This window comes from Schistocerca cancellata, chromosome 3 (assembly GCF_023864275.1).
Source record: "Schistocerca cancellata isolate TAMUIC-IGC-003103 chromosome 3, iqSchCanc2.1, whole genome shotgun sequence".
Classification (NCBI taxonomy): domain Eukaryota; kingdom Metazoa; phylum Arthropoda; class Insecta; order Orthoptera; family Acrididae; genus Schistocerca; species Schistocerca cancellata.
In genome coordinates, this window is record NC_064628.1 from 747,535,276 (window position 1) to 747,563,204 (window position 27,929).

Here is a 27,929-nt window from a genome sequence, read left to right on the forward strand (position 1 = left end):
CTCAACGACGAACCTGGGAGCACGAATGGCAAAACGTCATTTTTTCGGATGAACCCAGATTCTGTTTACAGCAATATGATGGTCGCATCCGTGTTTGGCGACATCGCGTTGAATGCACATTGGAAGCGTGTATTCGTCATCGCCATACTGGCGTATCACCCAGCGTGATGGTAAGGGGTGCCATTGGTTACACGTCTCGGTCACCTCTTGTTCGCACTGACGGCACTTTGAACAGTGGACGTTACATTTCAGATGTGTTACGACCCATGGCTCTACCCTTCATTCGATCCCTGCGAAACCCTACATTTCAGCAGGATAACGCACGACCGCATGCTGCAGGTCCTGTACGGGCCTTTCTGGATACAGAAAATGTTCGACTGCTGCCCTGGCCAGCACATTCTCCAGATCTCTCACCAATTGAAAACGTCTGGTCAATAGTGGCCGAGCAACTGGCTCGTCACAATACGCCAGTCACTACTCTTGATGAACTGCGGTATCGTGTTGAAGCTGCATGGGCAGCTGTACCTGTACACGCCATCCAAGCTCTGTTTGACTCAATGCCCAGGGGTATCAAGGCCGTTATTACGGCCAGAGGTGGTTGTTCTGGGTACAGATTTCTCAGGCTCTATGCACCGAAACTGCGTGAAAATGTAATCACATGTCAGTTCTAGTATATTTGTCCAATGAATACCCGTTTATTATCTGCATTTCTTCTTGGTGTAGCAATTTTAATGGCCAGTAGTGTACTAACGGCTCGCGTAATTTCACTGCATCTTACGTCCTGTGACAGTATGTCATGTTATTGCAGCGATTACAAAATAGTCAAATGAAAAAGAACTTCGTAGTGTGAGCCAATTTATCACTATGACGTTGCATCTACCTCTGGCCCGCGTGCATGCACTGATTCGGTTAGGAAGAGTGTCATAAAGGCGTTGTATACTCTCCTGAAGCAAGTTATCCCACAACTGCTGTAACTGGTCGTTGGGATCCTGGAGACTGGCTCCGGGGCGGAGTTGATATCTGAGCTGGTGTAACGAATGCTATATTGGGGACAGAACTAGGCATCCTACAGGCAATAGGAATACCTCGAAAACACACAGACAGTGTGTGACGTTCTTTAGATATTATTGAATGAATGCAACACTGAGGAACGGATACATAACTGGTGTTATCGTGTACTGTGTTGTAACTGCAACTGGTGTACTTAAGCTGTGTTATTGTTAGCAAAAACTTTATACGAATTGATTGGCAATGCAACTTCCAATACCAGTAAAGAAGTGTAGTCACTGCAAAACGCATTCAACCCCTTAGGCACTAATCCTCTAGCCATATTCAAAAGTGATAACTTTGGTTCCTGTGCACATAACAAATAAATTAAATTGTCTTACCTCTAAAGCAGCAACTGTGGAACGCGATATATTCTCGTCTCTTATGAAAAAATAAAATAAAAATATGCCAGCTACAGGCCCAGCGGTGTCAAATGTACATGAAATTCTTTTGGTTGATAAATGAAAACATTTAAGAACCGTCATTGAAAAACATATGACATGGACAGGGAGTTGGTACTGACTGTGGGGAATTACTAACACTGACTTTTTAGTGGAACTGTGTTCCAAGTTAGGTTTGGCTTTTCAAAACATCTGACAATATCGAAATCACGTTACTCAGAAAAATTACGTCCTTTTCACTAACTGCCTCACAAACCATGAGATTTATACAGCAAATACTATCTAACCTCACTAAAGAAGCATAAATACAAATCATCAGATTACATATACCTTGTGTTAACAAATCTTAGAAACATTACAAATGGGAGATATCTAAGTAACCTTTACATCAAATCAGTTTACGTACATTCCGGGGCTACTCAACAATTACAAATTACCAGCCATGTCATCTACACTAACACGCTGGCAAAACGAGAGTCATTAATATTTAACATCTTTACCTTGCTTGCGTGAGGGCTTCTGCTTCCACGTTTCTATTTCCTATAATACATGTATTCATAATTCCTGCAGTATAATCTAACACTTGGTGCCTTCAAAGAGCACACCACAAAAACTAATCCGTCCTCTTTCGCTCACAAACTGCTGCCCACTACTGTGCGCTCTTTTACTCCAACACTACCATCTCAGACCAGAAGCAGTATCTTTGGCTCTGCGACCGTGCACAGTCAGCGATCCGCTTTATAAAGCCTGTCAGAGACCCACATAGCTTATAATACACTCCTGGAAATGGAAAAAAAGAACACATTGACACCGGTGTGTCAGACCCACCATACTTGCTCCGGACATTGCGAGAGGGCTGTACAAGCAATGATCACACGCACGGCACAGCGGACACACCAGGAACCGCGGTGTTGGCCGTCGAATGGCGCTAGCTGCGCAGCATTTGTGCACCGCCGCCGTCAGTGTCAGCCAGTTTGCCGTGGCATACGGAGCTCCATCGCAGTCTTTAACACTGGTAGCATGCCGCGACAGCGTGGACGTGAACCGTATGTGCAGTTGACGGACTTTGAGCGAGGGCGTATAGTGGGCATGCGGGAGGCCGGGTGGACGTACCGCCGAATTGCTCAACAAGTGGGGCGTGAGGTCTCCACAGTACATCGATGTTGTCGCCAGTGGTCGGCGGAAGGTGCACGTGCCCGTCGACCTGGGACCGGACCGCAGCGACGCACGGATGCACGCCAAGACCCTAGGATCCTACGCAGTGCCGTAGGGGACCGCACCGCCACTTCCCAGCAAATTAGGGACACTGTTGCTCCTGGGGTATCGGCGAGCACCATTCGCAACCGTCTCCATGAAGCTGGGCTACGGTCCCGCACACCGTTAGGCCGTCTTCCGCTCACGCCCCAACATCGTGCAGCCCACCTCCAGTGGTGTCGCGACAGGCGTGAATGGAGGGACGAATGGAGACGTGTCGTCTTCAGCGATGAGAGTCGCTTCTGCCTTGGTGCCAATGATGGTCGTATGCGTGTTTGGCGCTGTGCAGGTGAGCGCCACAATCAGGACTGCATACGACCGAGGCACACAGGGCCAACACCCGGCATCATGGTGTGGGGAGCGATCTCCTACACTGGCCGTACACCACTGGTGATCGTCGAGGGGACACTGAATAGTGCACGGTACATCCAAACCGTCATCGAACCCATCGTTCTACCATTCCTAGACCGGCAAGGGAACTTGCTGTTCCAACAGGACAATGCACGTCCGCATGTATCCCGTGCCACCCAACGTGCTCTAGAAGGTGTAAGTCAACTACCCTGGCCAGCAAGGTCTCCGGATCTGTCCCCCATTGAGCATGTTTGGGACTGGATGAAGCGTCGTCTCACGCGGTCTGCACGTCCAGCACGAACGCTGGTCCAACTGAGGCGCCAGGTGGAAATGGCATGGCAAGCCGTTCCACAGGACTACATCCAGCATCTCTACGATCGTCTCCATGGGAGAATAGCAGCCTGCATTGCTGTGAAAGGTGGATATACAATGTACTAGTGCCGACATTGTGCATGCTCTGTTGCCTGTGTCTATGTGCCTGTGGTTCTGTCAGTGTGATCATGTGATGTATCTGACCCCAGGAATGTGTCAATACAGTTTCCCCTTCCTGGGACAATGAATTCACGGTGTTCTTATTTCAATTTCCAGGAGTGTATAATAGTTTCACATGCAACACGTCAGTCTCAGTTGCAAATAGAAACCAAGCTTTACCCAGGTTTCAGCCAAAATAATTTGGCCTTCTTCAGGAGGGACTGACACTATACTACTGCATGCCAAAGTTTGGCCATGTCAAGTATAAAAGTACAGCACCGTAGTAAGTAGTCATAATCTACATTAATCTACATTACTTAGGCTGAAGAGAAACAGCTGCATCTCTCGCGGCCAACCGACCTTGTCGGCGCAGTGGGGCCTGCTGCTTCTCTTCAGCCCAAGTAATGTAGATTATGACTAGTTATTACGGTGCTGTAGTTTTATACTTGACATGGCTAAACTTTGGCATGCAGTAGTATAGTGTCAGTCCCTCCTGAAACCTGGGTAAAGTTTGGTTTCTATTTGCAACTGAGGCTGACGTGTTACATGTTCAGTTATCACATTTGCTGACGAGGCTGCACAATGTTAAAAATTATTATAATAGTTTCATTTTAGTTTACATTAATATTATGATCATATTCGGGTGCCACATACAAGTGTATCCCAGTAGACTCCTCTCAAGTTTATAGAGATATGTGGCATGTATGGACAAGCATTGTCGTGTCGAAAAATGCTCCACAATACTGTCCAATGAGAAGCAAAATACAAGAACGGAGGATGTTTGTGACTTACTATTATGCCATCAGATTGCCCTCAAACACTACCGGCCGTGACCTCAAGTCATACCCCGTGGCTGGCACACCATGACGTGAGTAGTAACACCACTACGCCTCGCCAAAACATTGGAGGAATGGGACCTCTGCCCAAACAGCCTTCATAGTCACTGACGATGGTCATCCGAGATAACGTAGAACCGCAATTCATCACTGAACACAATACGGCGCGATTCTTCAGCAGTCCGTGCTTCCCTGTCGCGGCACCGCTCCAAACGCAACAGTGTGTGCATGGCACGAACTACCATGCATTGCGGCACAAAATGTTGTAGGGAGCCCATTACTTCTTCTCAGATGGCAGGCGTAGCCGTTGTCGACCGGAATCTTGACGGCGAATGTGCCTTCCTCCACGTTCCCACGCTGTCCAAAATGGAGCTATTGACACATCCAAGTGCCCCACGAAAATGAAGATCCCCACTGAGACCCTTTCAAATTCCTTCAGGTACTGATAACGTTGTCTCACGTGCTATTTCTGCGTCCTCCATGGCGATTACTCAACATAATTTAGTTCATCATATTAGATGTTTTGGGAAAATATGTGACTGTCCTGAAGTTTATTAACAAAATATCCTCACACGGTACCCATCTGCCAACACCCAACCCTTGTAACATACCTATTGACACAGTCTGCATTAACCGCATACTACCACATACAACCCATACTGTCGCAAGCCAGTACCCATCATAACACACACACACACACACACACACACACACACACACACATATATATATATATATATATATATATATATATATATATACTACTTACTTACTTACTTACTTATCGCGAATGGACCCAGAAGGATCACGCAAAGCTTTCTGACGTCGTTTCTTCCATACTTCTTTCATCCGTTCTCCATGTTTTCTTTTTCTTTCTTCTGTCCATTTTGTTCCTGGTCTCTTTAGTGCTTCCTTCTCCGACAATACAATCCACTTTTCCACCTTATTTCTAAAAGTTTTTCTGTCTTTGACATCTTTAAGTTCAATATTTGCTTTTTGTAAATCTAATTTTACTTGGCTAATCCATGGTGTTGTTGATTTGACTTTTTCTATGTAAGTGAGAATTCTGTTGGTGAGTCGTGTGGGGGGAAGTCTAGTGACATGTCCATAAAATTTTAATCTTCGCCTTCTTATGTCTGCTGCCAGGTTTGATATAGTTTCTGTGGTTCTTCTTGATTGTATCCGATATCCTTCTTCTGTTAATTTTGGACCTAAAATCTTTCTCATAATTTTGCGTTCTTCTTTTAGTATTTTTTCTAAATCACATTTTGTGTGGAGTGTGAGCGTTTCACTAGCATATAGTGCTGCTGGCTTAATTACTGCGCAGTAGTGTCTGATTTTTGTGTTCGAGGAGATGCATTTTTTATTGTATATTTCATGTGTCATACCATATGCTCTCTTCATTTTCTGTTGTCTGATCTTCTGTGCAACTTTCTCTCCTCCGGTTGGCTCCAAAATTTCACCTAGGTATTTAAAATGTTTTACTCTATTTATTTTTCCATATTTTGTGTTCAAACTGTGTATATGTAATTTTGTACAGAAAAATTCTGTCTTTTGAAACGAAATTTGTAAACCTACTTTATCCGCGCATTCCTTAAGGATCTCTATTTGTTTGGTGGCGATTTCTTCATCATCTGCAAGTATGGCCAAGTCGTCCGCGAATGCTAAACAAGATATCTCCACGTTGTCTTTGGTTCTACCAAGATGGATTGGTTTCCAGTAGGATTGATTTTTTAATTCTTTTTCCCATTCCTTAATGACTTTATCCAGGACTATATTAAACAGAAGTGCAGATAGCCCGTCACCTTGACGTACTCCAGTTTTTACGAGAAAAGGTTCAGAGATTTCTCCCCTGAATTTAACTTTAGATACAGTGTCTGTCAGTGATTCTTTGATAAGCCTTAGTGTTTTGGAGTCAAGTCCAAGTTCCTCTAAAATGTTAAACAAAGATTGCCGGTCTATTGAGTCATAGGCTTTCTTAAAATCTACAAATGTACAAATTATGGGGGCATTTCTAATTGCTTTGTGTTTTAATATTGTCTTTAAATTAAATATTTGTTCTATGCATGAGCGACCGGGGCGGAAGCCTGCTTGATAATCACCAATTTGGCGTTCCAGCTGCTCTTGTGTTCTTTTCAGCAGGCATGTTGAGAGAATTTTGTAGGTGACTTGTAAAAGTGAGATTCCCCTGTAGTTATTGACATTTGTTCTGTCTCCTTTTTTATGTAACGGGTGAATAAGGGCACATTTCCAATCCTCTGGTAATTTTTCTGTTTCCCATATTTTTGTTATTATTTTTGTGAGCTCTTGCAACGTCTTTGGTCCTAGGTTTTTTAATAGCTCTGCAACAATGCCATCTTCGCCAGATGTTCTATTATTTTTTAAGTTTTTAATGTGACATTTGATTTCTTCCTGTGTTGGTGGTAATGAATCCGGTTGAGCGTTGGCACTGATTTCTTTGGGAAACCTTAAACTAGGTTCTGGGCAATTTAGTAGGTTAGAAAAATATTGAGCCAATACTTGACAGTTTTCCTGGTTTGTTAGGGCTAATTTACCATCTGGTTTTCTGAAACATAAATTTTGAGGGATATATCCTCGTATTTTATCTGCGAAAGTTCTGTAGAAGTCTCTTGTATTATAGTTTTGGAAATTTTCTTCTATGGCATCCAGTTGTGCCTTTGTGTACTTCCTTTTTGCTTGCCTAATAGATTTTGAAACCTGTTTTCTAACCTCGTTAAATAACTGTAGACTTTCTTGTGATTTTTTTCTGTTATATTCTTGAAATGCCTTTTTTCTCCTTTCCAATGCATTTTCACAGTCTGAATCCCACCAAGGGTGTTTGAATATCTTTTTCAAGGGAATAGTTTCCTTAGCTATTCGCGTGATTTTAGAATGAAATTCTTCCCATGTGTTTGCCTTTTCCTTCTCCCATTCTTCTTTTACTTTAGATTCTTTAATCTTCTTGGTGTCATATTTCTGTATTTCTGTTTTCTTCTGATATATATATATATATATATATATATATATATATATCTACTCATGCACTAATGATGAGATTAAAAATGTTCTAAAGTTAGTTTAAGGACTTAAAAAAGCTATTTCAAACGGTGTGTAGTTTCCTGTATTTATATTTAACTAGTAAAGTGCTTAATGACAATGATGTTTTATGTTGATAATTATTACTTTGGATCCGTCTAATTACCACTCAAAGTACCGAACGTTACATCCCATGCTCGTTCCGCGTTTATTATTTGTAAGGAATCTTTAGTCACTTGAAATATATACATACCTGTGTTTCTAATATTTTGTTTTACGAACTAGACGTTATACGTGGAGATTGTAAACAGTTCTGGTTATTTCTATTTTTCAGTGACGTTTTATAGTTTAAATTTCTACTTATAAATTTCGTAGGTGTTCTTTTTACCATTTTGCTGCTGTTTTTCTGTTTCTTATTGCCGTAGTACGATTAGGTGTCTGAATGAATACTATTTTTTCATTTCTTGTATTACGTTTATCAGAGGATCTGTGTTGATATGTGTCTGGTTGTTTATAGCCTGTTTGTTCTGTGCAATGGGTTTCTAGATATGGTGGTGTTCCTGCATTAGTATAAGGCATTTGTCGTAGTTTTCTTAAGTTTGTAGGAAGATGATTGTGCTACTTTAAGCGCTCTGAAAATGTGGAGAAGTTTGTTTCATACTTCCAACAGCTGATGTGTTCTTTGTAACATATTTTCAAATGACTGATCTCGTGCCTATGTGTACTGATTGGTAATTTTGACATTCATACTTGTATATTACCCATCCCTGAAATTTCTTTCTACTGATCGATGATTAGTTAAAGTTGGTTTTTCTAGTTTGCATATTTTTCATGCCATATGGAGACTCCATTTCTTTAGTACTTTGATACTCTGTGTGTTAGTGTATATGTGGAAGTTATAGTGTACATTGTTTCTGTGTTTTGTAACTGTAAACACATCAGTTACTGGAAGTTTAAAACAAACCACTCTACTTTTGCGGAGTGCTTAAAGCACTCAAACTGTCAACCTACCAGCTTAGAACAAGACACGAAAATCGTCAAGATAAATAACCACGACAAATGCCTTATATCAATGCAGGAAAACTACCATATCCAGAAAGCCATTGGTGAGAAGAAACAGATATAAATGACCAGGCACATATCAACACAAGCGCTCTGCTAAACTTAATAAAAGATATGAAAAAGGTATTTTATCCACCACCAGCAACTGTATTTCTATTTGTTGATTTAATCAGCAATCAGGTGCACAAAATAAATTTTATTCGCTTTACCGGTACAAGCACCTAGTGTCCTTCTTAGGAATTTTATAGTTATTGCATTATTTGCGGTCCGCAAATAATCAAGTGCCTGAAATCTGTAAAGGAAACAGTTTATTTTCTGCGACTGGTTACTAACTATTTCAATAAATATGAAAAAAGTATCTGTTTATACACTTAACCATGCTATCGCCATGAGCAGAAGAAGAGTAGCAGTAAACCCGGAAAAGAATATCAAGTGCAGCAGATTCTACGAAATTCATAAGTAGAAATTTAAACTGTTAGTACGCCATAGAAAGGCGAAAGTGCCAGAACTGTTTATAATGTCAGTGACCGATACAGAAAGCAAAATAGTAAAAATAAGCATCTGTATATCCTTGGGTTGAATAAAACGTAGTCGCAACACTGCCATAACATGAGGAATGTGCGACCCGTGGCATGCCCGCTGTCTGTAGCTGATATTAGAAGGTCAGATGAAATAGTGTGGTGAGCAGCAACGGCTGTGTTTGAGTCAGTTGCTGTCTCCACTGTCTGAAAGTGCGGGAGGCCAGTTCAAGCGCTCTAACAGTATGTTTAGGAAACACGATCAACGTTCGTAGATCAAGACTGAAGTGGCACATGATGTGAGCGCCCAACAGTGTTTCTTTCTCGCACTGCATATCAACATCCTACATAATTCGTCCACGAGACTCAGAGGGCCATAGACACGGGTTCCCAGGTAGATGCCGTGTTTCTTGACTTCCGCAAGGCATTCGATACAATTCTCCACAGTCGTTTAACGAACAAAGTAAGAGCATATGGACTATCAGACCAATTGTGTGATTGGATTCAAGAGTTCCTAGATAACAGAACGCAGCATGTCATTCTCAATGGAGAGAAGTCTTCCGAAGTAAGAGTGATTTCAGGTGAGCCGCAGGGGAGTGTCGTAGGACCGTTCCTATTCACAATATACATAAATGACCTTGTGGATGACATCGGAAGTTCACTTAGTATTTTTGCGGATGATGCTGTGGTATATCGAGAGGTTGCAACAGTGGAAAATTGTACTGAAATGCAGGAGGATCTATAGCGAATTAACGCATGGTGCAGGGAATGGCAATTGAATCTCAATGTAGACAAGTGTAATGTGCTGCAAATACATAGAAAGAAAGATCCCTTATCATTTAGCTACAATATAGCAGGTCAGCAACTGGAAGCAGTTAATTCCATAAATTATCTGGGAGTACGCATTAGGAATGATTTAAAATGGAATGATCATATAAAGTTGATCGTCGGTAAAGCAGATGCCAGACTGAGATTCATTTGAAGGATCCTAAGGAAATGCAAGAATTCTATATGCGGTCTCCTTTTCAGATGAATCACTCTTTTTTAAAATTCTCCCAAGACAAGACAAGTGAAGACATCATCTGTGCCCTAGAGCGATCCTTGAGAGACATCGACACAGGTGGACAGTGTACAATACCTTCTATCTCTGTTCGGGAAGGTGATCGACATGCTAGGCGATTATATTGAGAGCATGTAATATGATGATCGTCTGTGAGTAAAGTCTTGTACGGATTATTACCGTGTTGCCACTACTTTTTATCTAACCCATGAATTTAGAGCTACTGAAGATGCCTTGCAGATAATAAGGGCGAAGCGGGTATGGCATGATAAATTACTCTACTGGCCATTAAAATTGCTACACCACGAAGATGACGTGCTACAGACGCGAAATTTAACCGACAGGAAGAAGATGCTGTGATATGCAAATGATTAGCTTTTCAGAGCATTCACATAAGTTTGGCGCCGGTAGCGACACCTACAACGTGCTGACATGAGGAAAGTTTCCAACCGATTTCTCGTACACTAACAGCAGTTCACCGGCGTTGCCTGGTGAAACGTTGTCGTGATGCCTCGTAAAAGGAGGAGAAATGCGTACCATCACGTTTCCGACTTTGATAAAGGTCGGACTGTAGCCTATCGCGATTGCGGTTTGTCCTATCGCGACATTGCTGCCGCGTTGGTGGAGATCCAATAACTCTTAGCATAATATGGAATCGGTGGGTTCAGGAGGGTAATACGGAACGTCGTGCTGGATCCCAACGGCCTCGTATCACTAGCAGTCGAGATGTCACGCATCTTATCCGCATGGCTGTAACGGATCGTACAGTCACGTCTCGATCCCTGAGTCAACAGATGGGGACGTTTTCAAGACAGCAACCATCTGCACGAACAGTTCGATGAAGTTTGAAGCAGCATGGACTATCAGCTCGGAGACCATGGCTGCGACTACCCTTGACGCTGCATCACAGACAGGAGCGCCTGCGATGGTGTACTCAACGGCGAGCGGCAAAACATTTTTTCGGATGAATCCAGGTTCTGTTTACAGCATCATGATGGTCGGATCCGTGTTTGGCGACATCGCCGTGAACGCACATTGGAAGCGTGTATTCGTCATCGCCATACTGGCGTATCAGCCGGCGTGATGGTATGTGGTGCCATTGGTTACACGTCTCGGTCACCTCTTGTTCGCATTGACGGCACTTTGAACGGTGGACGTTATATTTGAGATGTGTTAAGACCCGTGGCTCTACCCTTCATTCGTTCCCTGCGAAACCCTACATTTCAGCAGGATAATGCACGACCGCATGTTGCAGGTCCTGGACGGGCCTTTCTGGATACGGAAAATGTTCGACTGCTGCCCTGGCCAGCAGATTCTACAGATCTGTCACCAATTCGAAACGTCTGGTCAATGGTGGCCGAGCAACTGGCTCGTCACAATACGCCAGTCACTACTCTTGATGAACTATGGTATCGTGTTGAAGCTGCATTGGCAGCTGTACCTGTACACGCCATCCAAGCTCTGTTTGACCTAATGCCCAGGCGTATCAAGGCCGTTATTACGGCCAGAGGTGGTGGTTCTGGGTACAGATTTCTCAGGATCTATGCACCCAAATTTCGTGAAAATGTAATCAAATGTCAGTTCTAGTATAATATATTTGTCGAATGATTATCCGTTTATCATCTGCATTTCTTCTTGGTGTAGCAGTTTTAATGGCCAGTAGTGTAGTATTATTCAGTTGTAATTAGACAGATCCAAGGTAATAACTATGACCAAAGGACAAGTGAGGACGAGAACGAGAGTTAAAGGTGGTGCGCGGTGTGGCTTGCAGGCGGCTGCTGGAGCACAAGGTGGAGAAGCGGGCGCCCGTGTCGGAGGTGGAGAAGTACCTGAAGGACACGTGGCTGGTGGGCGGCGCCAGCGCCGGCGGCCACGTGGCGACGGCGTCCGGCGCGGACACGTCGTCGAGCGCGGCGCTGCACGGCCGCGGCCAGCAGCCCAGCAGCGCCCTCATGGAGGAGGACGAGGGCAAGGGCCGGCTGCGCAAGCTGCTCTCCAGCTACGGGCTCGAGACCACCGTCGACCAGCGGCTGGTGGCGCGCCGCGTCTGGGAGTGGGTGCTCGCGTGCGAGCCCGCAGAGACGGCTCTCGACGGGGTCTGAACCAGGTGCTCCTCCGTTTAGGAGACCCCTCTGCCCCGCTGCCCTCGGGCAGCGACGACTGAGCGCCACCCTATCGGCGCAGGGCAGACCGTTCGGTGGTCTGGTGCAACGTGTGGCGTGGCTAAACGGAGTGAGGCAGCGGTTCGACGGTGGGCCAGCTACAGTGCCGTGTGTAGAATGGTCTGGTGATCCCTCACACCCCCTGAACTGTGATATACGCGCTGTGAAACAATATGATGTGTAATGTGATACTGTGGGGAGAGGGTTTGGTCTGTGTCAAATGCAATATTTAACTTTACCGTACAGTGCAAACGACCACAGATTTTTGCACTGAGCGAGAATCTGTATTACATTCCATTGGCTTCATGTCTGTCCTTTCAAATATTGTTTCGCTTAAATGATTCGTCGCTTGAAAGCAGAACTCTACGGGGACATCTGAAAGTATCGTTCACGTCACGTCAGTAGGCGCCTGTCCATAGATAGAGAGACAGAGAGATAGGGAGAGAGAGACCCTTTAGGGAAGCGTGGAGGGGATGAGTTTTACTTCCGTGGGGGGCTAGATTGGGCGCACACATCTTCCATGTTGGAAGGCCTTACAGAGTGTTGCTGCAGACAGTTAAGACTAAAATCACATCGCTTCTGAAGCGTGACGTCGTCCAGTCAGGAGGGGAATGTTAATTGTCATCCACGGTGCCCCAGGGAAGACTAAATCTCATTGGCGGCCAGGTGTTAGCAGGAGGTTCAAAGCTGGGCTCCCTTCTGATGTGACTCGTAGTATGGTACTCTCTTATAGTAACTGGAGTGCAAACAAATTCGGATGATAAATCGACACCGAGGGCAGCTAGCAAAGTAACTGAATGGCGTGAGAAGGGAGAGAGAGATGGAAAACATCATGTGACGAGTATGGCAGGGGGTGTTATGTACGAAAAAATAGACACCATATAATTAAGGCGATGACAGCCAATCATCCCTTCAGTAAAGATGCTCACTAAGCTTGAACTCTTACGGGAATCGGCGAAATGCTGCGAGTAATTAGGCTGAAGAGCAGGAGCATACTACAAGTTGAGAATTTGGGTCAGACGGGAGGCGTGCTAGGGAATCCGTGCGGTTCAGTGCTCACACAGTGCTCTGGATGGCGTACTAGTCATCGCATCTGCCTAGTAAACAGGGAACCTGGGTTCGAATCCCAGTCCGCCACAATTTTTCAACTTGCCGCCCACTAGCAGCTAATGTCTTTAATTCCTTTGTGTATTGGAGGCAAATGTGTTAGTACAATGCATTACTGTGGTTCTTAACATCACCATTCGAAACTCGAACAGTTACATCTGTTTGACGTAGCTACTCAGCTGTCAGCTGCTCCGAGGGGGGCGATTGGTCTCAGTGATTCTCTCGCCCCCCCCCCCCCCTCCTCCTTCATCGCCGACGTTTCTTAGTGGTACTAGGTTTCGAACCCCATCTTCGTAATGGAATACTGGTTTACTGATCGGTCAGTTACAAACACGTCATGCGAACGTCGGGTACAATTAACTTTCCTCCGGTTTTTTGCTCCTTCAAATGGTCTCGAGACTCTACATTTTCAGCCACGTCACGCAGCTGTCACGTAGGTTGAGAATAGCCAATGAGAATCCCGAAGAAACCTCACAGGCCTTAGACCAACCGGTGTAGCTAGAAAATCGTAAAAAATTTAAATAAAGCTCTGACGTGAGTATAATTAGAAATGTGTATCGCTGTTTGAGAATGAACGATTGCGCTTAACATGCAAAATGTATGTTGAGCCATGAAAGATACTCTAATTGCTAGCAGATATAAGAATCACCTGCAAAAGACACGAGTTGGTGTTGATTCACAATTAAGGATTCAGTTTTTAAAAGTTTATAGTCTGACGTCTGAATTGCGTTATCCGCAAAGAAGCAGAGTTTCAGGAATTGGAACAAGCATGTAAAATGGTTGGCAAGGCGCATACAGAGACAGACTAATATGTTATTTCGTGTGATGGCACTGCTTTCATAGGGACGAATCTTTGAAAAAAACCTATGTTACTGGAATACCTTCATCGAATGAGCTGTGCTTTCCCGCCCAGTTAGGGAAATTAATCACAGTTTCGAGAAGGCATTTTGTCTGAATGTAAAGTGAATTTTTCTCTTTTTAATTTGGGAACCATGCTATATCTGATTGGAAGAAGAGAATCTGATCAAAATACGTTCGTTTATCAGATACATTCATTTTATTTTACATTTCAATGAACTGACTATGGCATTAATGAGGAAAGGGAGCTCTAATTACTCCCTGCTTTTTACGATCAAGAGAATAGAAATTCTCTGAACCACTGTATATATTTTCGCTGTATTTTATGCAAGTATGCATTTTATGACATCTTCATATAACTTGGCAATTCTGCATATACACTGTATACTTACAACAACTGATAAAGTGTTAGCGAAAAAACTTTATATAATATATGGAACAATGTAAATAGAAAATCTTGCTCACGCTATTAGATCCAGTCCACATGAAAGATGTATATTTGTAACAGAACCTGTTTCATACAGATCTGTTTATAGTAGATTTCTATACAAATTTGTACCGTTATAGCTTTGTTACGAACTTTGTAATGGAATTTATGCCATGTAATATGTATACAAGCACCCATTCAACATCGTGCTCACAAACACTGTAGGCTCATATTAAATATGTATTGATTACTTATACTTCGACTTGCTCGTACTGAAAAAACGATGGGACAATATTTCGATAGCTATTTTGTAAAGCAAGAACTTTTAATGGTTTTTGAGATAGAGACATTCGTTGAACTCAGACGTATGTTGTAATCTGCGGAAGTCGCCTAAAATCTTTGATGTACTTTTCTGTAGATGGTTATATTCTGATGAACGTTTTGTCTACACCATGAGGCAATATAACAACTGATAGGATTATAATCTTGTGGATTTCTGTGACTGTTTGAATGAGAAAAAAAGATGTAGTTTAATTTCATCATAAATGGAAACCATTAAAGTAGTGCAAATATAATTATTTGTAAGCAAATCAATGCTGCAACGGGATCAAGCGCAGTCTGCTATGAGATACATTGCTCCAGAGCCCTATATCTACATAATTCAGATGGCTGACTTGTGGATGAATATCAGTATTTCATTTCGATAAATGTTACAGTTCTCCTTCGACAAAATGATTAGTATAGAAACGCTTACGATTCTAGTTTTAATGAAAAGAATATTATTTTAAAAGAATAACCAGCTCATAAGTTTCAGAAATAACTTTCTCTTCAATTGAGTCAGACAGTCATATGTTCACAAACTCTCATTACACATCCTACATAATGAGTCTTCAAATGTTTCGCGCCCATACGAGCAGCTACTTCCTGCGAATTGTGTTGCAGCCACATATATGCCGACAATGTTCAGACTGAACACAGATTTACTCTAACGACAATACTACTGTAAATTATTCAGTTGAGCTAAATAAAGCCACATCCTGCACCAACATTCTTTCTCAAAGTGGTTTAGGAGAAGGTTTCATGAATGTTGAGACTAACTAGGCGTCAATTTTGAGTATGCAGACTGCGAGGTTGATATTAAACAGTAGCCTCTGTTCTTTCAGTGTCTTCACTGTCTTTAAATGTATACTTTTTATATAAGTTTCTATCCTTCCATTTTGTATACTATTTAACAAGGAAAATTTGCGCATCTAAACTATTCTGGACGAAAAATCCTGTATGGTACTTGAAAGCACAGGAATGAGAGTAAGCTGATCTCAAATAGTTAATATTTTCTGTGATTCTCCATGGCAATTCCATAACGGAATTGAATCACGGATACTGTAGGTAAAATATCATTGTTGTAGCAATATTTTTTGTGTGATGTATGGTAAGTGGTTCAATGGCACATAGACATCAACGTTATTTTTAGATACAAAACTGTTTAAGCACCATAGTCAGAGCAGCGATCTGTTAATAAACTAGAATAATTTATAGGCTGCATAGCGTCTCCACGATTGATAGTATTTTTGTAAGACCTCTTGGAAGGAACAAGAACAGAAAAATGTATTAGCAGCCCTCTGTCCCACGTCTTCCTAGATATGTATTGTGCGATGTGAAAATGAAATGTACATTTGTGAAATAAAGCGTGAATGATTTCATTTAATATGAACCTCATTATTGTAACACCTTACAACAAAACAACCGACCATTTCTCCTTTGTCCAAATAGTAAATCGATCAAATTATAACCGTCCTCTTCTTTAATTATTTTTGGTGAATCTGTTCTGCCACAGATAATCTTTATACTTGAAATGAAATTCAGAATACACATACAAAATTCGTCCAAATACATACCTTTCACACATACAAAATTTACTTAAGAGGAAACAGTTACAGCCAGTAGAATTGTAATGCTATTGCTTGTTAAAAAGCTTTATCGTTAGTGTATTACCAGCGGTATCCGGAGATTTCCGCACACAACCGGTTAATGAAGAAATTTACTTGGTCTGAAGGTGTGGGTACACTATCTCTCTCCTGCCTCTCGCTCCACGGAAACAGTTCCACACTAGTAGCGCGAAAAATGCACGTCAATCTCACGAAATTACACAAATTAGTAAGATATTTCGTCATCCAGCTGTATCAACAGTTACGCGTTGATCAAAATGTAAATATGTATATTTTGAAACTTCTTTATTTAAATGTGTGTGTCTGTATTTAAATTGCTGAACAGCTGAGAAGATGAAACTTCTACGTTATTTGATTCTGAAACAGCTGAGTAAAACTGAACGTACTGATCCTACTTTCTCTTTACTTTTTTTATATCATGTCACTGACCCACAATATTGTAGCGCAACGCAATCTGAGTGCTCAGAAAAATTACAACCTGACTTCAAATAATTAATTCAAAAGAATGGCCCTGACTAAAAAGAAATCTTTACAATAACCTATACATTTCATTAAGCACTTACCTCACACAAATGTTCATTACGTGAACTACTGCAATACAGCGAGCGTCAGTACTGCCAGCTAAATAAAAGATTATAACTACTGAAGCCGCTGACTACTAATAGGCAAGTGGTTAGCAAAGGAAAGATTTTGTTGCAAACAAAGTAATATATTTTTTACCTTAATAATGTGACTTCCAGTTCAGACACGAATCTAAATCGTCAATGACATCCAGTACAGAGAATGTTCAATCTCCAAGTCGGATATTTCCAGGTCTTTAGCCTACGCTAACACTTCAGACCTCTACCCTCCATCAATGCTAACTTCTCACATTTAACATGCATCACTGCTGGCTGTTCACCTCCAACTGCCCAACAGTACTTCCATCACTGCTGGCGACTAACTTCCAACTGCCCAACACTACTGACGATTAACTTCCAACGAGTCCGACCAGCCACAGACACTCTTACAAAGAAAGCGCAGTCAGAGATCCAATGCAAAGCGCTATACAGCGCTGCCCAACACAGAAGCATCCACACTAACTTTTATCTCCATTCGTTTGCATTTGCGTATTACTCTACAGTAGCACTGATCTTCATCCCATATGAAATAACAATCAAAAAGAACAAAAAACGTCTCCGTTAGTGAAATGGCCACAAACGCTTGATCGTTGTTCGACACCTTGGCTTCTTGAAATAGCGTTGCTAAATGAAAATGCTGACATAACTATTTATGCTGCTATGGTGGCTTCAGTATAATGAAGGACTTTTTTTACCTCGTGGTATTAAGGAGAGCTCCCTTTGTAATTTAATGTTGATTCAAAAGTTCAATTGAATTGATATATTTACTTTGAACTGGTACAGGCTGCCGTTCAGGTACTTCATTCTGCTGCTTGTTGCTGTTTCTTTCACTGCAGCCAAAGATGTACATCCTATCAGCTGACGAACGTACAGGCCCCCACAACCGCACGAGTGGTCGACTGTGAAGAGCGGACAAATTGAATACCTGGGCGGCGGCCATTAGAGTGGTAAACTGACGCGCGGAGTTCCAATGTTTATACATCGCTTTTGGTTATAAAATGCCTTCCCTTGAGTTAGGTCACAAACATAATGCCTCATTTAAATACGTTACTACAATATACTTTTTAATTTATGAACAAATAGCAACTAGTTAATGTTCACGAATTTATGTCACTTACTACATGGAATCTGTCGTAGCTGAAAGTTATGCGCTGGACCCCTAGCATTTTTCGTAGTTCATTTACGATAGATGTACGCAAAATGCATCAAAATACTCGAAGTTTTGCCCAGTATATTAATAGATATTTTCTGACTCTACCTTGCTTTAGATTTTACGACGAGAATTGCGTTATATATGGCATAGTCCTTCGGCAACTCACGGCCAAATTATCAAGTTTCAATCTAACCTAGACCATGAAAACACTACCAATCAGCCAACTTTCTTCAAAATGATCAGAACATATAAAATGGTATTCTGTCGGTCGGAAATCTTGCCTCCTGTCAGCGTGTAACCATTTTTGTAACAGCTGTGGTTTTGAGAAAGGAAACCTGCAAATAGATGCACAGACATTATGCTAATACCGTGTTATAAAGATATATTATATATATTAAGCAAGTGCCCTGACATACAAAACAAGTTAAAATATCCATACACATGTGAAACGTGTCGTTCCTTTCTCGAATTTATTTGTACAATTAACCGCTGCACAACTCTTCACCATTGTACTTCTTTTGATTGGAACGTACAGACAGTAGAATTACGAGTAACAGATACTGTATGTACGGCCCAACAAATATACAACGTTGAATCAGGGTCTTCATAAATACACTCCTTGAAATTGAAATAAGAACACCGTGAATTCATTGTCCCAGGAAGAGGAAACTTTATTGACACATTCCTGGGGTCAGATACATCACATGATCACACTGACAGAACCACAGGCACATAGACACAGGCAACAGAGCATGCACAATGTCGGCACTAGTACAGTGTATATCCACCTTTCGCAGCAATGCAGGCTGCTATTCTCCCATGGAGACGATCATAGAGATGCTGGATGTAGTCCTGTGGAACGGCTTGCCATGCCATTTCCACCTGGCGCCTCAGTTGGACCAGCGTTCGTGCTGGACGTGCAGACCGCGTGAGACGACGCTTCATCCAGTCCCAAACATGCTCAATGGGGGACAGATCCGGAGATCTTGCTGGCCAGAGTAGTTGGCTTACACCTTCTAGAGCACGTTGGGTGGCACGGGATACATGCGGACGTGCATTGTCCTGTTGGAACAGCAAGTTCCCTTGCCGGTCTAGGAATGGTAGAACGATGGGTTCGATGACGGTTTGGATGTACCGTGCACTATTCAGTGTCCCCTCGACGATCACCAGTGGTGTACGGCCAGTGTAGGAGATCGCTCCCCACACCATGATGCCGGGTGTTGGCCCTGTGTGCCTCGGTCGTATGCAGTCCTGATTGTTGCGCTCACCTGCACGGCGCCAAACACGCATACGACCATCATTGGCACCAAGGCAGAAGCGACTCTCATCGCTGAAGACGACACGTCTCCATTCGTCCCTCCATTCACGCCTGTCGCGACACCACTGGAGGTGGGCTGCACGATGTTGGGGCGTGAGCGGAAGACGGCCTAACGGTGTGCGGGACCGTAGCCCAGCTTCATGGAGACGGTTGCGAATGGTCCTCGCCGATACCCCAGGAGCAACAGTGTCCCTAATTTGCTGGGAAGTGGCGGTGCGGTCCCCTACGGCACTGCGTAGGATCCTACGGTCTTGGCGTGCATCCGTGCGTCGCTGCGGTCCGGTCCCAGGTCGACGGGCACGTGCACCTTCCGCCGACCACTGGCGACAACATCGATGTACTGTGGAGACCTCACGCCCCACGTGTTGAGCAATTCGGCGGTACGTCCACCCGGCCTCCCGCATGCCCACTATACGCCCTCGCTCAAAGTCCGTCGACTGCACATACGGTTCACGTCCACGCTGTCGCGGCATGCTACCAGTGTTAAAGACTGCGATGGAGCTCCGTATGCCACGGCAAACTGGCTGACACTGACGGCGGCGGTGCACAAATGCTGCGCAGCTAGCGCCATTCGACGGCCAACACCGCGGTTCCTGGTGTGTCCGCTGTGCCGTGCGTGTGATCATTGCTTGTACAGCCCTCTCGCAGTGTCCGGAGCAAGTATGGTGGGTCTGACACACCGGTGTCAATGTGTTCTTTTTTCCATTTCCAGGAGTGTAACAATACTACACAACACATCAGACTACAACCACTATAATGGCGTCCAGGCGAAGGTTCAAATTATCCCGCGACTGCAGCGCCATCAGTGAGTCTAGTTATTTTTTACAAGGTCTTTGCGAACGTACGACACAGGGTTGCTCCTAATCTCTGGTTCAGCTGTCTCTGGTGTATCCAATATGGCCGCTCCTCCCCCTTGAACATCACCAAATTCGCCGTTAAATTATTGAAGTTTGGTAAATGAGTGAACAAAAGCCGTACTTCGGCAATTTTGTGAAAATCAAACTTATGTAGCACAGTATATAGAAGGAGGCTTAATCGGGCTTGATACTAAATACACAGACACTGGCTTCTTTAGAACATATCAGTCACTCTGTTGTTATTTGTACAAATGAGCGATCGTTTATTAATTGCTAATTACAATAAATTCGATCTTTTATACCCTCAAAATTCAACGTGTAGCACGTGTCTTGTCCTCTGATACAACGTCCTTTCTTGTTTATGAAATACTCTAGATCCACACGCTCTTTAACAGTTGCTTTTAAACATAATCATTCGATTTCCAACAGTGTACACTAATTAAAATTGCATTCCATACACATGACAAATTTATAACGTCTTTCATTGTAACATTACTTATCTCTAGCTGAACGCGTCCACAAGCAGTCTTCCAAAGGCCATCGCTAAAGCCTAGTTTACACGACGACATTGATTTGCGCCACTCGTTGCGTGGATTGAGTTGCACGCAAGTGCTTTCGTATATGACTGTAGACACGAAGACATCAGTATACACTTCAGTTTCGTCGTTTTGTGGGTCCCTGAGTCGCGTCTGAAACGGAAGTTTTGGCAGCTGCACTCGGACAAGTTGTGATGGAGTTGCGTGGAATCGCTGCATAAGAAAAAAATAAGAAAGGCGTTTGGATTCGTGACTGGATGAAATAAAGACGTCAGCTCGGTTGCTCAGCATCCTTGCTGAAATCATTTATAACGGAAGATCCAAGAAATTCTTTTAATTGTCTTAGAACGTCACCAGAACTTTTCACGTTTCTTCTAAATAGAGTTAATTATGCGATAAGGAATAAAGGTATTGTAATGCATGAAGAACTGTCACCAGAACTGAAATTACATATATTGCGTGCATTACAATCGAGAACACTCGGCATGCTATAAGATGCGGTTTTAGGTGGTGATGACGGTATTTCATTAGCACCAATAATTATTAGCATTAACAGTAATAATTATTAACATTAGCAACAATAATTACTCGAAGTAGGTCGCATTAAGAAGAGAATGGTTTGCAAACTACTCTCTTGAAGAGAGATCTTTACAGTGGCAAAATTTTTTTTAAATTTTAACATATGTGAATGGGGAGCACTGCAGCGACGTTTTAAATGGATGAATATTGAATAAAGAATGCAGCTTCTTGAATTTGTATAGCCTTCCCTCCTGTCAACAATATTCTTTAACAAAGAGTTGGCCAACTCGAACGATGGGATTTTAGTCGTAGACGGGAACATTGCCACGATAGAATTGCACTTGCTTGTATTTTTCTTAATTCAGTTGTATATGTGCTCCTAACTCAATAAATTTTGCCCTGCAGCTCAGATATTAACAAACCATCTATGTTATGATCGCACATGACGGTCTCAGAGGCAGCAATACGTTGCTTATTTTTGTAATCAGTGTCACTGAAATCCCACAAATACCTACGAAAAGCATATATATCCAAAAAGCAAACATTATTCTCCATTCCCCACTTCACATTTCAGTTTGTCTACACTCTACGAACACACATAACCTCAAAACTCATGCAACTAGTCTCGCCGAAGTTGGAACACACCGAAAGTGTTAAGTTTCACCAACAAGTTGCGCAAACGCGCTGCGCGCATCCGCAGTGGCCGGTATCGCAGTTGCCTGCAACCTAGTGTCGTCGTGTAAACTAGGCTTAACCTCTCGTGCAACACTGTCATTCAACTGTCTGCAGTTACTTCAAAAGCACATTCCACGCTGATGGTCAGTTCTAGTTTTCTTTCCTGTAACTTCATCCGCCTCTCACGCATAAAACCACTCGTTAGCCCAAAAACAGCATCGCATTTCCCCCCACTCAACCGTCCTTCAACTGTTCCCTTCTCCATAGGGATGGGCAAACAATGTATTTGATCCACGCGGTGCGAGTGCAAACAGTCCGCGAGAAAGTACCAACTAGCCACAACAACAGCATACAGCTCTGCTTAGATTCTGACAGTTTCATGAAACGCAGGAGTAAATAGAATTAAATCCTACTTCCGTGCGAACTCCAGTATGCAAACAAATATGCAATAAGAGTTGTCATACAGTATGTACGAAAATTAAATCCTACTTCCGTGCGAACTCCAGTATGCAAACAAATATGCAATAAGAGTTGTCATACAGTATGTACGAATTCAAAAACATTGTGATTTTTATGTAAAGCTAACAGTCGAAGGCGAAAATGTTGCCCATCGAAAAATAATACTTGACTCTAAAGGAATACACTATTTTGTTTGGTATTAGATGGTATAATTATTCAACAATTGAGATACAAACGAGTTTTCCATCACTATCCGTTTATCACAATAACAGGTAATGAAGGTTACCAATTTTTTATCAGCTTAAAAACAATTTAGTAAGATTCTGTTGAAGCAAGGAACGAATTAAATGTCTAATAAACGAAATAAATCATAATAAACTGATTGTAACTGCCATCAGGATAATAAATTACATGGTAGAGATAGCAACAGGAAACATACCTAGACCGCAAGAAAGGTGAAAGCTGGAGAACTGGTTTGCGTATTGATTACGATCTTTTACTTAATTAGTAGTTGTGGTTTTCACACCTTACCTGCAATATAGGAGATACTGTAGTCCCTGATCCACAGTTATTTTTGGTAATTAAAATTCGTATTCCATCAATAACGCTGAGAAACCTTATCGAGATTGTATCGACAGGGGTCGCCAGATTGCATAGCCGTCTAAGGCTCGAATAGAGATTCCTCGCGCTGTGACGTAAATGCTTAGAGAAGTACGTCGTGCTGAAGCACAGCACTACTTCTCCCGCTTCCTCTAATTTTAGACTGATGTTAATTTGTATCTGCTGCTGTCGGGTGTCCAGTGGGGTGCCGTCGTTTTCGTAACACGATATTTCGACAGCGTATCTTGCCGTCATCATCAGGTGATACCTGTAGAAAGAACTTCTTTCCTACACTCCCGCCTCCTTTATATTCTTATCGACCCCTCCCTTCCTCCTCTGCTGGTTGCTCGCTGTGACGGGTAGAAGAGGGTGGAGGGAGGGGGAAGGGCGGGGGGGGGGGGGGGGGGGCTGGATGCGCCGCCGGATGCCGGGCGCAAGCTCTGGTCCCTCAGTACTACTGTGGCCAGCGTCGGATGAAAAAATCGTTCCCGGCCGACACTGCGATTTTAGTTGTCTGAGCGCTGGGTCCCAAGCTTTGTTGGGAGTGAACCCAGTGTCTCTGTTGATCAGCCCATCTGCCTCCTTCAGAACACAGTCCCAAAACGACGAGGTCTGTCATAGCACTTTCCTTTCTTCATACTTCATGGAGTCCCCTGCAACCGCAGATTTTATTGGCTGCTTAAATTCGGTGTGTCTTCTGTTCCTTGCATCTTTCTTCGATTCTCTGTGCAGTCACCCCAATACACCCCTTTCCGCAGTTACATGGAATTACGGAGTACAGAAAACACTTGGTTTACAGAGCCCCAAGTCGTCTTTCATGGTACTGTTACGACAGATATCCACTTGTTACGACTTCTTCAGTACTTTTTACGGCTTCTGGCTACTTGTTAGCAGCAGACACAGTGGCTGCGCCAAAGACAGACGGCGTGGAGTTTTAGAATTATTTATTGAACTTTCTTTGCAATTTCTCCTTCGTCGTCGCTGCCCAGCCCTTCGGATCCCTCCCCCTGGCTGCTGCTGTGTTGATTTTCCGACAATGCGCGCAACGCGCGCCGCTGATCGCACTAGGCCGCCAGTGCTCCGCTGAAGTCAGGATGCCCTGTGGTTAAGGTGAACTCGTCGCCGCTCGGAGCCGCGTCGCCGTGAGGTCAGCTGCCGACGCCTGCTGCACCGGCGGCTGGGAAGCCGTCAGTCGCGATGTCCGCGAGGTCCCGTCATGGACGGACCACGCGCCGTGGGGCGGGGTTGCCGTGAAGTCCGGGCGTCAGTCCCCGGCGGCGCCTGTGACCAAGACCGCGCTGCGGCCAGTCCTGCTGGAAGTTCTCGCTGTAGTCAGCCATGGTACCGACCGAACTCGGGCCGACCTCCTGAGCTGAAGTTGACATCTGGCGGCGAACGGATGACTCCTACGAGCTGGAACAGACTTCCGGAATAGTCACCTACGAAGATTGAACATTCGGACACGGATCACATCCGTCCTCGGATCCGAACTGCTTCCTAATGGCTTCTGTCCGTTGCTGCCTGCGCTCCACTATTTATATCTGGCAGGAGGACGTTTTTTATCCTGGGTGGCTGCTTCTTGTTATTACTCTCGCAGTGTATTGCAGCGTAACTTAGCGTGCTGGCCTCACTTCTCCTTACTCAGCACTCTCCAGGCTTCGCTTGGCGCTCGGTCTGTTTGCGTCCTTGCGTCAGCTTGATTGGCAGACTGCAACTGTCAGCAAGGCTATCTGTGCCGCGCTTACTTCGCAACACTTTAGTCGCCGGCTGCCTCTGTTTTGCCATTCTCCACTGCGTGAAGCAACGCTTACTACATGTGGCCGCAACAGTACCTAACTGGGCACGCGTTTCCGAAGGTGGACGGAAAACGCATTTTATGTAACATTGAGACAGCATGCTGCCGATTTTGTCCGATACTTTTCTGGCGTAAGGCAGATACGCCATTGGTTTTTCCTCCTCGTAGTTTTCTGCCTGCTGGGCTTGAACTTTCTGCCTGAATGCACTCCAGATTTTTCTCTCGTCGCATCCGTTCTTCTCGAAAAAAGGGTGCTTCACTTGGTTAAGCTCCCTCGGTAGGCTTTCTTCGTGAGATATTGGGCGGTCACAGTCCACCATTGTACGTGGAGGATGACGGTAGCTGGCAGCGTGGAGATACCAATCATTGTGGATGGCTTTCCTGTACGCACTGTGTTCCATATTCCCGTCCGTTCTGTGCTTGACCAAGAAGTCCAAAAAGGGAATTTCGCCATTCTTTTGCACATCCATGGTGAATTTGATAGTGGAATGGAGAGAGTTCAGATGTTCAAGGAACTCCTAAATTCTTTCACTCCCATGCGGCCACAACATAAACGTATCATCAACGTACCTGAAAAAGCATGTGGGCTTCAGTGCATCCACCGAGCGAGGTGGCACAGTGGCTAGCACACTGTACTGGCATTCGGGAGGACGACGGTTCAAACCCGCGTCCGGCCATCCTGATTTAGGTTTTCCATGATTTCCCTAAATCACTCCAGGCAAATGCTGGGATAGTTCCTTTGAAAGGGCACGGCCGACTTCCTTCCCCGTCCTTCCCTAATCCGATGAGAGTGATAACCCTCGCTGTTTGCTCTCTTCCCCCAAACAATCCAATCCAATCAGTGCATCTGTTTCCAAAGCTTCCTCTTTGAAAGCGTCCATAAATAACTGGTGAGACAGGGCACCCCATGATGACACCATCCGTTTGTTCATAATAGGCGCCACTGAAGAGAATTTCTCCCTGATCAACTTGAGGGAATCAGCAAGTGGCACTCAGGTGAAATTTGTTTATGGAAGACTTCGAAGAGAAAGCTCTGAACTCAGCTGCAATAAAGCAGGTATGTTGACGACACGTTTGTGATGTGGCCGCATGGGAGAGAAGGACTTCAGAAGTTCCTTCAACATCTGAACTCTCTGCACCGTATTATCAAATTCACCATGGAGGTGTAATAAAATAGCGGAATGCCCTTTTTGGACGTCTTAACCAAGCACAGAAGTACAAGCATAGAACACTGTGCGTACAGGAAAGTCACTCACATTTATATCTCCATGCTGCCAGCTGCAGTCAATCTTCATAGCGTGAGGGTGTGCTGCGTACACCAGTACACAACGCCCGAGTAATATCTGACGGAGAAAGCCTACCAGGGGAGCTTAACCACCTTAAGCAATTTTTTTCAAGAAGAACAGATACGACGTGAGAAAAATCCGACGTTCTTTAAAGCAGTACAAGCACAGCAGAGAGAAAACGACGAGGAGGAGAAGACAATGGCGTATCTGCCGTAGGCCAGCCAAGTATCGAACAAAATCAACAAAATTCTGGCTCGATGTAACACGAAATGCGTTTACCGTCCACCAACGAATACGAGTGCCCTTTTAGATATAGTAAAAGATGACCTGGGACTCTCCTGTCAACCATGGTGTAAGAGGTCCGAGCAGATGTAATTTTATGTAAGAGGTCCGAGCAGATGTAATTTCGATGTATTGCTCATGCGCTGCCTGCGATATGCAAGGTATAAGAGAATCGCTGACCAGAGAGCAGTGTTGACTGCAGTAGGTACTGTGTAGCTGTAGCAGTAAGTTGCTAGTCTGCGCTTGTCTGCAGTCTGCTCTGGTGTTTCATGTTGGCTGGGCCGGTCGCGGTGCGGCGATGCCGGAGCCTGAGTATTATTGTATAAGGTAAAAAGCAGCCTCGCGCATATCTAGTAATGTTATGTGAACTCCCATGTAAATGTTTTAAAAAAATCTTTGTCATATAAAGTAATTTTTTTACAGGCATTCATTTCAATTTAAAGAATTTACTAATTTCTCCAATCCATGATCATTCCGATTGTTGCAAAAGAAAAATCAGTTGTTTCCTTTCATAAATGACAAATCTATCGGCCAGCATTGCACAGAGCTGTGCCGGAAAAATTTATTGTAAGAGCAGATATATTCGACAATTTTATTGAGGTAAGAAGTTTTTCCTTTTTTATTCAAAATGATCTTACAGGGCCATGACGCAGCACTGCTGTCGTCCAAAATTTACCAGGTTACTGAATTTATTTTTTATTACGAGGTTTAGGAATTGTTCTGTTTCAAGCTTACATTACATGAGAAAAGAATTTTGTGGGTACATTAAATGGGAAACAAATTTTGTGTGGAGGTTAAATGTGAATGAATTTCTGTAGGGAGGTTATAAATGGGAACCAGTTTTGTTCTGAGGTTACACAAAAATTAGAATCATATTCCTATTATTATTTATTTACTATTTTTTATTTTTGTGGGGAGGTTACAATGGCTTACAGTGTTCCATGTAAATGCGGAAAGGCACATATTGGGGAGACTGCACGGACAATCGAAGGAAGATGCGAGGAACACGGAAGACATATACCCAACTTGCGCAACCAACAGAATTTGCGGTTGCAGAACACTGCGTAGCCACGGGTAATTCTGTGAAGTACGAAGAACTGGAAGTGCTAAAACAGAACTCGTCGTTCTAGGACTGTGCTCTGAGGGAGGGCATTGAAATAAGAGTGACTGACGGGCTGATCAACACAGACACTGGGTTCACTATCAGCAAAGCTTGGGACCCTACATCAGCCAACCAAAATCACAGCGTCGCCCGAGAGCGACCTCCGCGCCCGACGCGGGCCACAGGAGTAC

At 43.7% G+C, this 27,929-nt stretch overlaps 1 protein-coding gene across 1 annotated transcript in view; it reads left to right on the forward strand.

The window, feature by feature from the left end:
- The window catches only part of LOC126175764 (serine/threonine-protein kinase meng-po), a 151,942-nt gene extending 135,670 nt beyond the window's left edge, over positions 1-16,272 (forward strand). The window contains exon 5 of the mRNA XM_049922734.1: positions 11,808-16,272. Coding sequence (XP_049778691.1) covers positions 11,808-12,138 — 331 coding nt within the window. The 3' untranslated portion in view covers positions 12,139-16,272. The remainder of the gene's footprint in view (positions 1-11,807) is intronic.
- Positions 16,273-27,929: the final 11,657 nt, after the last annotated feature.